The following is an 11,631-nucleotide window of genomic DNA, read 5'->3' on the forward strand; positions in this document are numbered from 1 at the left end:
CGCTCTTCCAGTACCCAGTGCCCTGTGTTTCAGCGGCAGCTCTGATATTCCCATGCTGTCTTGTCTCGGGAAATGCACACACTTTAGACTATAGACTCAATTTCTGGACCACAATGGGTGTCCGACATACTTTGCAGGAATTAAACGAGAAGACGGATCCTTCCGCGCATTTTGGTCTGCATTTCTCACCCGCTGCTGGCTGCCATGCTGGCTCCCCTACAGATCCTCCCGAGGGGAGGGCAGGGCTGGGGCTGTCTCTGGACCATCCCAGGCCTCACTGACCTTGTCGATGAAGGCAGCGAACCTGCTGTTGAGACACTTGATCTGCTCCTTCTCCTCGTGCTTCACACACTGCGCGTTGGGCTCGATCTCCAGGTTGAGGGGCGTGAGGAGGCGCTCGTTGACCGACACGGTGGTGATGCAGGGCGGGCTGGGGCCGCACACGCCGCCGAAGCGGTACCCGAAGCTGCGGCCGCAGGAGCCGGCGCCGAAGCCGCCCCCCGCTATGCGGGGCCCACAGGAGCCCAGGGCTGAGACGCTGAGGCTGCCGAAGCCCGTCAGCCCCCGGTAGCAGGACACCCCTCGGTAAGGGGCAGCGCTGATGCAGCAGTGGCTGCCAGTTTTGGGGGCCACAGCTGAGCACGAGCTGAAGGTCCTGGTGACCCCACATCCTGGGCTGATCCTGTAGGAGCGGCAGGTCATGGTGTGGGTCTGAGCGGATGGAGGCTGAGAGCGCTGGGGTGTCGAGGGCGGCGGGTGCACTGCTTAGGATGCTTCTGGCTCCTCTGATCCTGGTCCTTTTATTGGTGGGGAGAGCTGGGCTTGGCTGCATGAAAGGAGTGAAAAGTAATTTTATGTTGTTTATTGGCTTGGGGAGTTTGCCAGCAACTCCCCAAGGACTCGTCTTAAAGGTGAGCTCAGCAGCGACTCTGGGCCTCCCTAAAAGTATTGAAGATGTTATTAGGGATACTGTGCGTTTGCACTTTTCATCTTCAAAGCTCGTTTACATACATTAGGTAAGGAATTTTCTCGCAGTCTCCCTGTGAGACGGCCTTCACCCACACCTGGAGGTGGGTTTGAAATCCACAACAGTCTGAGGTGGCTGGGCATGGAGTATGGGCTGGGGCCACTGTCTCCAGGGACAAGTTCTAGGGTCCCAGGTTGGGTGAGACCACCAGCAGTCATCACCTCTGTCCTCTTGGCTCCACACTGAACACATTCTCAAGTAAATCGATGTGCTTCAGGGGCTGATAGATCAGGTGAATCAAACCCACTCAGGCAGCATTGCTTGGAGGTGGTTCGGGTCCAGAGGGGCCATTTTGACCATGCTCCCTGCAGAACAGAGGGCTGGAGCACGTGGTCCCTTAGAACCTTCTGGATTCCACCCTAGCAGTTTCTGTTCCAGAGCCTTCATTTCTCACCCGCAGAATTGCAACTCTCAGTGGCCACAGTGACGGCCCCTTGTGGATAAGGGGGCGCCTCCCTTTAGCCGCTTTCTCCCACTTGGCTGAAAGAATGGCAGAAGTCAGGATAACCTCGCTGCTACGGACTTGCTCTGGACACCGTCCCTGGGCTCTTTAAGAAGAAACAGGTCCTGTGAGTCTCACTTGCTTCCAAGACCACCAGCCAGGGCAGGGGCAGGGGCTCAGCCTGTTTGTCAGCCCCAGAATTGTCACCCCTAGAAGAAAATTCAGAGACTGCTCTGCCCAGAGACGGGGGTGGGAAGGTGGCTTTTTTTTTTTTTTGTCCAAGGACGCTGTGATTTCTGGCTCCTGGGGATCTGAAGTCGTCGTTCCTTCTAACATCCCTGCATCCCTGTGGGTCCCGGGGCCATTTATTAGGATAACGATGGATAGTCTTTAATGTTCATTGAGCACGGACCTGGGGATGTGGTCTGTGCTGAGGGAGGATAGCCAGGCCCCTGAGGGGTCAGGAACTTCAGGAAGAAGAGCTGAGGAACTTCTTGAGGGTGACAACCCCTCCAGGGAGCCTCCCAGAACCGAGTGCTGTCCCTGTGCCACGGTTCCCTGAATCCTCCCTCAGATGCCCCACGTTCTGTCCTGGGTCTGCCCTTGTCTTCACAGCCAGATCCACTGCAGGTCTTTGCCCAGCACCAAGCTGACTGGTTTCTATCTCCACATCCCATGCCTGTCCTTCCAAGTAGGGCAGAGACTTCGGGTAGGCAAGGAGCAGGAGACCCCACTAGCTGGTCCCAAATAGTCTTCAGATCATATAGTCACCCATGGTGAAGCCGCTGGCATTTAGCAATCTGGGCAATGGAATCCAAATTGGAGGACCTGGTATAAATGTCAGCTTGGACACTTCCCAGCTGTGTGGCTTTGGGGAAGCTCTTAACCTCTCTGAGCTTCTGATTCCTTGGCCATAATGTGGGATTCATTCTTATCTTCTGGGGTTGTTGGGGGGATTAAGTGGATAATATACAAGAATGTGCTTTGGGGACCAAAAGCGTCTGTATAAAGGAAAGGGACTCTTGCTTCCTATCAGAAACTCCCCTGCCACCCCCTGCATCCCCCCACCCAGCAGAGTGGGCCTGCTCCTTTCCCCGTCCACAGGCTTCACCTCCTCTGCACATTTATGAGTTCATTATCCTTTCAAGGTTGCTTTTAATGTTTTCTTTAACCTGATTTCACTAGTGTACAAATTTGGGGTGGAGAGAGGAGGCTATACTGGAGAGTGTGGGGGATGGTTTCCCAGCCCCCACCCCTCAAGTGGGGCCCTGTGGGCCTGGATCCAGGGATGGATTCTTGAGCCTCGGACAGTGAGCTCACTGACTGATGGTGGTATAGACCTGGATGGTGTGGTGTGGCCAAGAGGGATTCGGACCCTTTGAAAGTGAGGAGGGTGGGGCCTGAGCATGGGAGGTGGAGGAGGGACGGGCCCTCCACTCTGCCAGCCTGGAGAGCCCATAAAACCTCATCCGCTTCTCAACTCCTGTGAGCCTCTGCTCTCCTTCAGCCGATTGAAGAGGATGGAAAACCCATTTCTGCCTCTTGGTAGCAGGAGGGAGCGGAGGCTTAGCCCCAGAGGGAGGCTCTTGTGTCAGCTGTTCCCTCAGGCCCCCAACACACACACACACACACACACACACACACACACACACACACACACACACCCCCCACGCCCCCCCCCACACACACACACACACACACACACACACATCCCGCAAGCCTCCACCTCAAATTGGGCCTAGGCACTGAGGATGGGGAAGGAGAGCCAGGGGACTCAGGAGACCTGGAGATACCCCATTGCCTTCAGAAATAAAAGACCCATCCAGGACCAGCAGGACTATTCAGAACCAGGGTGTGAGTCCCTGGGCGGGTGTGCCGGGAGTGAGGGCAGGCCCCGCCCAGCGCAGGGACGCGCTCGTGGGCTCTGGGTGAAGTCTGCATCACTGCAGGTGGCAGCAGAGCCCAGGACCAGTGGGGAATGCTCAGGAAGACCGTCCACATGGTGCTTCGGATTGAAGGGGCTGGGCTGGAGGGGGAGGCTGAGTCCTTATGGGGCTGTTCCCAGGTCATCCTGGGCAAGTGAGAAACTCACAGATCAGGCCAATCTGGCACAACGCCCTGGGGGGGTTTGTGTAGACCTATGGGACCTGGGTCTTTGCCATCTGGTTCTACCCAAGGGAGGCACAGAGAACCCATAGAATCATGCCCATCTCTACCCATCACCCAAGCACACTGCTTAGTGAGACCAGATCCTTGTCTGGGTGCTGGGGTGGGAGCTGGATCTCTCTTTACCGGCTTTCTCCTCATTTACTGCCCACATGTGCCCTGTGGGTTCTCCGGCCCCCTCTCCCTATCCCCAAGCCTTCTCCCTGGTCACACCTTTGCCTGAAATGTCCCAGAACAGCCGGCCACCTCTTCCAGGAAGTCTTTTTGGACTAGTCAGAGGAAGGCTGTGATTTCTCCTCCTCTGGCTCAGCAGGCAGCTCACTAAATGCCCTTTCCAGGGCTGCCCGGTTAACTCCAATTAGCCTCCTCCACACCCGCTTGTCCTGGGTGCTGGCATTCATCATGCTCTTTGGTCCTGTCCCATTGTGCTCCCCCCACCTTTTGAAAGCCACACCCAGTGTCAGAATGTCCACTCAAAAACCCATGGCCCTCCCATAATTTAAAATACTCCCGAGAGGCCACTTTTTCCAGGAAGTTTCAAGCGCTAATTGGCTGAGAGAGGTTTCCTGCTCCACCCTGGCAGCTTCCATGACTCCCTTTGAATCTGCTCCATTCCTGGAGTCCCTCTCCTGGGGCTCCCCAGAGGCCTCACCGCTCATACTCACACCCACGGCTGATGCTCCATCCTCCTCCCGCATGTTGCCTAAGCTGGGATGCCTGCTGGGAGCACGCAGGCACTCACTACCTGCCTTCCCTTCTGCTCTCTCTACTGTGCTTAAAACCCCCCTGCTCCTAGGAGGGCTTCCTGGATTTGTCCAAAGATAGGAGAGCGCTGATACCTTCTCGTCTTGCCCTACATGTCCTTAGAGCTGCCTGTTGACCCGGCTGACGAGTTCTCTGGGATTGACCCTGAGAGCTCCCATGGGCCTGTCCTGATCAGGGCCTTGGTAGCTGCCCACACAGTTCATTCAAGTTGGGCATCTCCCCTCATCTCTGCCGGTCTTTTCCACAATTTTATTATGCATCCAGATCTACGCCACTCCTGATGCTGGGACACAGTTCTTGAAGGGTCTTTTCGCCCCCTGACACTTCCTCTGGCTTTTGCAAGACTTGGGTGTGACTCAGAGACCCTATGTGAGAGGAGTGAGGTCAGAGCAACAGAGAGGCGTGGGATGAACACTGGACCCTCCCAAGCGCATCCGGGGCTGGGCCCCTCCTCCAGCTGGCAAAGCTGCTCCCTGGGCCACCCCATCTTTCCTCTCATGGGCTTTACCTGCCAGGAGCCCTAGACTCTCCTCCCGAACCCTGCGCACACGTCTCCCCGCAGGCAGCTTTCTCTCATGGCTTGGCTGTTTCCTGTGACTATTCTGGGCCAGAGCAGGTGCTCAGTAAATACAGAGACAAAAATTTCAAAATTGGACCATATTAGTGGTTTTGAAATTTTCTTCCTCCCCTACCTCCTCCCCCTCCCTTCCCCCTCCCTCGTCTTATTCTCTTCCTTCACCTCCTTCTCTTCTTCTTTAGCAGTAGAACCATTTCCCTAAATCTTAGGAGGAAAACAGCTATATAAACCTGCCTGCCTGCCTGTCTGTCTGTCTGTCTATCTATCCAGCTATACAAACAGATAAGACGGACATAATGGGGCTTCCCTGGTGGCGCAGTGGTTGGGAGTCCGCCTGCCGGTGCAGGGGACACGGGTTCGGGCCCTGGTCTGGAAGGATCCCACGTGCCGCGGAGCGGCTGGGCCCGTGCGCCACAACTACTGAGCCTGCGCTCTAGAACCCGCGAGCCACAACTACTGAGCCTGAGCTCTGGAGCCCACGAGCCACAGCTGCTGAGCCGGCGTGCCTACAGCCCGTGCTCCGCGGCGGGAGGGGCCCCCACAATGAGAGGCTCGCGCGCAGCAATGAAGAGTAGTCCCTGCTCCCGGCAACTAGAGAGGGCCCGCGCACAGCAATGAAGACCCAACAGCAGCCAAAAATAAATTTATTAAAAAAAAAAAAAGGTGGACATGCTGGTCTCTGCTTGCCCTGCCCACCCCCACTCCAGTGAACCCCTTAAGACACTGAGCTGTGTCACTCCTCTGCTCAAATGCCCCGATAATTCTCCAGTTCACTCAAAGTAAAAAAAGAAAGAAGAAAAGTCCTAATGATGCACCGCCTGTCCCTGTTGTTACAGTTCTCACCTCATCCCCTTGCTCTCGTCACCCACCCTGGCCTCCCTCTGCTCCTCAGACACACCTGGCCCACTCCTGACTCAGGGCCTTTGCACTGACTGGCCCTTCTGCCCTGAATGCTGTTCCCTCCGCCACATGGCCGGCTCCATTGCCACCTGTGGCTCTTTGCCCAAACGTCGCTTCTCAAACAGGCTTCTCTGGCATTTCTTTTAAAAATGGCAACCTGCCTTCTCCCTCCCAGAGCGTTCTCCATCCAGCTTATCCTGCTTTGATCTATTTCTTTGTTCCATAGCACTTAACACCTTCTAGCAGACCCTATAATTGCCCTGTTTATTCTATTTCTTGATGATTATCAGTCTTTCCTCTCACCCCAAAATAAACTCCATAGAAGCAGGATTTTTGTCCATCTTGTTCATTAATGGCTCCCAAGCACTTGGAACAGTGTTGGGGATAGAGTAAGTGCCCAGTAAATACTTGCTGACTGAATGACTGTGTAAATGAATGGATGTCTTGGATACTTTAAATATTTTATGTGTGGCGTTAAATGTCACTGATGGGAAACTCTGGCCCTTGAGTCCTGAGGAGCACACTTAGTTTGAGAACCATGGGGCTCAGAGCCCTCCATGGCTCTTTCCTGACTCAAGCCTGTGGTTTTCTGAACATCTGTGGGAACACAGGCTGACAGAGACACAGGATGGTGAAAAGAGTGCTGTGCTGGGCTGGTGAGTGAGGGGGTGGATTTCTTAAAGTTGCTATTCAGTGTTGCAATGTTTGTGTCCTAAACACAGTTTTGGAGAAAACAATTTGTTTTTAAAAGACTCCCCGCTCATAGCACAGGCAACTGTACTCAATAGTTTGTAATAAGCTATAAGGGAAAAGAATCTGAAAAGGAATATTTATATATATATTTGTATATGTATATAGAAATGAGTCTCTGCTGTACACCTGAAACTAACACGATATTGTAAATCAACTATACGTCAATTAAAAAAAAACTTAGGGAAATTGATTTAAAGAAACAAAAGAAAAAAAACAAAACAAAAAACTCCCCTCTCCCTCCACAAAATCCTATTGCGGGAGTGCTTCGAAAATGCCCTGGTGCGGTGTCTCCAGGGAAGTTGGGGGCCAGCAGAGGGCAGCAAAGCCCCACAGGCAGCCCCGCAGTGGCTCAGTCCTGGTTGCCGGAGCTGGAAAGGCTAGGGAGCCGCTTGCCTGCAGATGAGGGCTGGGGCTTCGGTGCAGACGCTGGAAACAGTCCGCTGACACTTCGGTATCCACCCTTGTTTGGTCCTGGAGCGGCTGAGCTGCTGAACACAGCTCTTCTCCATTAGCAGTAAAACTAGAACCACCACCACCATCACCATCAAAACAGTAGCAACCGTTTATTGTGCATCACTGTGTGCCAGGCTATGTGCTAATAATCTTTGAAATAGGAGCTCTTTTCCATTTTACAGATGAGGCAAGAGGCTTAGCGAGATTGTGACAGACAGAACAGCATGGTGGTGATGAGTGTGAGTTTTGGAGTCAGAATGCCTGTGCTTTGATCCCTGGGCCTTGATTTTGTCATCTGTCAAAAGGGAAATTATTAAAGTGCCTACTGCCTAAGATTGTTGAAAAAGTCAAGTTAAAACACAAAACACACTTGAAACTCTTCTCAGTTCAATCTATAAGTATTATTCTTGCCTATTATTACTTTTGGTCACACAGCTATTTTAAGCAGAGAGCCTGGGATTTGAACCGGGGTCTGTGAGTCCACAGGTTTGAACCTTATGTCATCTTTGGGGGAGAATCAATGTCTTAGCAATATTGAGTCTTCCAATTCATGAACATAGTATGTATCTCCATTTATTTAGGTCCTCTTTGATTTCTTTCATTATTGTTTTATAGTTTTTAGCATACAGATCTTTTTTAAAGGCTGATATTTAGGTATTTCACTTTTTGGATGCTATTGTAAATGTTAAAAATACTTTAAAATGTTTTAATTTCCAACTGTTCTTTGCTTTTATAGAAATACAATTAGTTTTTATATATTGAACTCATGTCCCATAATCTTACTAAATTCACTTATTAGTTCTAGTAGGCTTTAGAAAAAAGATTCCTTGGGGTTTTCTAAATAGAAAATCATGTCTTCTGAAAATAGAAAGAGTTTTATTTCTTCCTTTCCAAGCCATATGACTTTTATTTCTTCTTCTTGCCTTAGTTCACTGGCTAGGCCAGCTTGTGTAATACTGACTAAGGGTGGTGTGAACAGATACCATTATCTTTTCCCAGTCTTACAGCAGAAATCATTCAGACTTTCACCATTAAGTATGTTGTTAGATGTAGGATGTTACTTTGTTATTTATTTATTTATTTATTAGATGCCATTTAAGTCAAGGAAGTTCTCATCTATTCCTAGTTGGCTGAGAGTTTTTATCATGACTGGAGGTTGAATTTTGTCAAATCCTTTAGTGTATCTATTAAGATAATCATATGACTTTTCCTTTTCAGTCTGTTGGTGTTATGAATTACATTAATAGGTTTCTGAAAGTTGAACCAGCCTTGCATTCTTAGGATAAACTCATTGTGATGATGTGTTATCTTTTATTTGTTGCTGCATTCAATTTACTAATATTTTGTTGAAGATTTTTATATTTAGGTTCATGACAGATATTGATTTGTAGTTTTTCTTTTCTTATTATTTCTTTGCTTGGTTTTGGTATCAGGGTAATGCTGGTCTCATAAAAGGAGTTGGGAAGTTTTCCCTCCTCTTATGTTTTCTGGGAGAATCTGGGTTGAATTTTTCCTTAAATATTTGGTAGAATGCACCAGGGAAGGTATTTGGGCCCGAAGTTTTCTTTGTTGGAAGATTTTAAAGTACATGTTCCATTCTTTTAGTAGAAATACAGCTATTCGGGTAGGACTGGCTACGCAGTTTGTGGGGCTTAATGTAAAATAAAAATGCAGAGCCCCTTCTTAAAAATTATTAAGGATTTCAAGATGATGACAAGAGTCATTAAACTATGTGTGGGGACTTTCTATGGTGTGGGGTCCTCTGTGGTTGCACAAGACACACGTTAAGAGTTCTGGTCACAGTTCCGATGTGTTTGTGTGCGTGTGGGTGTGTGCATGGGGTTTCTTGTACCAATAAGCAGCTGGTGTCCCACAGTTCAACTCAATTCTGACACTATCTACCCGGAGATAGCATCAGATTCCACAGGTCAAGGGTTCAGTCTTACAAGACTGCCCACCCCCAACCCTGCTTTAGTTGCCAGTTGCAAACCCAGGCTGTCACCTGGACTTTTGACCAACCGGCTATAGATTGAAAGTTTCAAAGACTTCTCCTTGGCTTTGATTAATTTGCTAGAGTGGCTCACAGAACTCAGGGAAACATTTTACTTACTAGATTACCAGTTTATTATAAAAAGATATAACTCAGGAACAGCCAGATGGAAGAGACGTATAGGGCAAGGTATGGGGGAAGGGTGCAGAGTGTCCACGTTCTTTCCACGTGTGTCACTCCTCCCACATCTCCACGTGTTCACCAACGCTGAAACTCTCTGAATCCCTCAGTCCTTATGGGGTTTTTATGGAGGCTTCATTACATAGTCAGGATTGACTGACTGATTCAACCTCCAACCCTGCTTCCCTCCCTGGAGGTTGGGGAGGGTGGACTGAAAGTTCCAACCCGCTAAACACATGGTTGGGTCTCTTGGCCCCTGCAATGATCCCAGAGGAACCGGGGGTGGGGTGGGACCTGGGGAACAAGTGAAGGATTTCGCCCTGGTAGGGAGGAGGCTGGAGGGCAACGCGTGGAGAGAAGTGGGCTGCCTGGCATTTGTTTTCAGAGCTTTTGCTATATGTCTCATCTCCCTTGCTGAGCTGTGAGCCCCTCCAGGGAGGGGCCTGAGCGCTCTTTCCTCAGTACCTCCTCTGTCCCAGGACACCAGCCTCTGCCCTTGGCAAGTCCCCAGGGGGGTGGGCTAGTGGAGTCTAGGAGGCAAGCTCCCCCATCCCCAGTGCGATTGGGAAGGAAAGGCCAGAGTCCTAGTGATGCTAGCTTGGCAGGTCCTAGTGATGCTAGCTTGGCAGGTCCTAGTGATGCTAGCTTGGCAGGTCTTAGTGATGATAGCTTGGCAGGTTTATTGAAATCCCAGCAACACAAAGAGCAGTACAGACAGGCACCCACCCCAGCCCAGGCCTCCCCGGAGCGTGCAGACATAAGCCCCCCTGCCGTGAACAGAGCTGGGCCTGCCTCACACCACCGGCAGGGGCGTGGAGTGTTGCAGGGTCCATCTCTCTACCAGCACCCACACACCTCGTGGACTCGCATGCCAGGGTTACACCAACACCCCAGGAAGAGAAGCACCTAGGACCTATGCCGTTCAGAGAAGAACCATCTCTGGGGACTCAGGGGTCCCTTGGCCCCCACCCAAAACGGTGGATCCTTCTGGGTCAGGAAGAGAAGGAAAGGACCTTCTCCTGCCAGGGGAAGGAAGGGGAGGGAAGCAGAGGACGGTGGCTGAGGACACCTGCTGTGTGGACAGCCAGCTCTCCATTCTCTAAGTTAGTCCAAAGCTAGGACCAACATGCTGATTTTTGTAATTGTATTGAATCTGCATTTCTTGAGGTCTTTGGGCTGGGTGGTGAGGAGTGACCCAAAGGAAGGAAATTGGGAGTCAGGGAGAGGCCAGTCCGCTGGGGCTGTGGATGGAGCGTCTAGGTGGTGAAAAAAATCCCCCCAGAGGACACAGGCCAGGCAGAGCAGCCCTTGGCTTCTTGGCAGGATGGGTACCTAGAGCGCCCTCGGCCCAGAGTCCGGGCACTTTGGGGACAGAAGCAGAAGCCGTGGAGATGGTTCTTCCTGGTCGGTGGCTGGCCGGCGCTCGGTTCGAGGTGGTTGTGGACACGAAGTGGACGCTGGAACCGCGGCTGCTGAAGCCGCCCTCGGTGGGCAGCGGGCAGGGGACGCTGAGGGCGCAGGTCTCGCCCACCAGCACGGAGCTCCCCTCCCTGGAAGCCCGCGCTCGGCGGGTCCCCGCCGCCCACTACCTGGGCCCCGCCCACGTTCCAGCTGCAGAAGCCGCTGGACCGGGTGCTGCTGCGGCCCGAGATGGTGACCCCGCCGCGGGAGAGGCTGCAGGTGGTGACCAGAGGCTCGGGCCCGCACACCAGGCCGCCCCAGGAACTGCTCACTGCTGTGGGAGGATGAAACCCTCAGTGAGGCTGCCTCGTCCTCCACCTCCCACTGGGGGTGTGGGGAGGGACGGGCGGTGGCATCAGGGGAAGTGGCCTGGGTCCAAGTAGTTCCTACTGTCTACATAGTCAGTACCCACGTTTCCCTTCTCTTGTCTGGGTGTCTCAAAGGCTGTGACTCCACTGAAGTCAAACATTCGGACTAAAATGGAAGAATTCAGCCAGTTCCCCAGGTGTTGGCATGTAGCCATAAGTCCACCATCATTTATATACGGCCAAAGTCAGGTTGGGTTGAGTGAGGCGGGTAGTGATCTGGATTACCCAGCAGCTGCGTCAGTAGCTTCCATGAAGCCACAGGGCTTCTCTCTTCCAATGATATCATGCTCCTTGGCGGTCCCCACATTGCCCATCAAAAAGGTAGTCCTGGGCTCCCCTGGTGGTGCAGTGGTTGAGAGTCCACCTGCCGATGCAGGGGACACGGGTTCGTGCCCCGGTCCGGGAAGATCCCACATGCTGCGGAGTGGCTGGGCCCATGAGCCATGGCCGCTGGGCCTACGCATCCGGAGCCTGTGCTCCGCAACAGGAGAGGCCACAACAGGGAGAGGCCCGCGTACCGCAAAAAAAAAAAAAAAAAAAAAAGGGGGA

General features: G+C 52.1%; 2 protein-coding genes across 2 annotated transcripts in view; both read right to left on the minus strand.

The window, feature by feature from the left end:
* LOC103078641 (keratin, type II cuticular Hb5) overlaps window positions 1–818 on the minus strand; it is a 6,846-nt gene extending 6,028 nt beyond the window's left edge. The window contains 1 exon segment of the mRNA XM_007452343.1: window positions 283–818. Coding sequence (XP_007452405.1) covers window positions 283–702 — 420 coding nt within the window. The 5' untranslated portion in view covers window positions 703–818.
* Window positions 819–10,159: 9,341 nt separating this feature from the next.
* The window catches only part of KRT84 (keratin 84), an 8,368-nt gene continuing 6,896 nt past the window's right edge, over window positions 10,160–11,631 (minus strand). Inside the window, 3 exon segments of the mRNA XM_007452360.1 lie at window positions 10,160–10,272; window positions 10,586–10,793; window positions 10,795–10,988. Of these exon segments, the coding sequence (XP_007452422.1) occupies window positions 10,160–10,272; window positions 10,586–10,793; window positions 10,795–10,988 (515 nt within the window).

The sequence above is a fragment of the Lipotes vexillifer genome, unplaced genomic scaffold, assembly GCF_000442215.2.
Source record: "Lipotes vexillifer unplaced genomic scaffold, Lipotes_vexillifer_v1.1 scaffold422, whole genome shotgun sequence".
Lineage (NCBI taxonomy): Eukaryota > Metazoa > Chordata > Mammalia > Artiodactyla > Lipotidae > Lipotes > Lipotes vexillifer.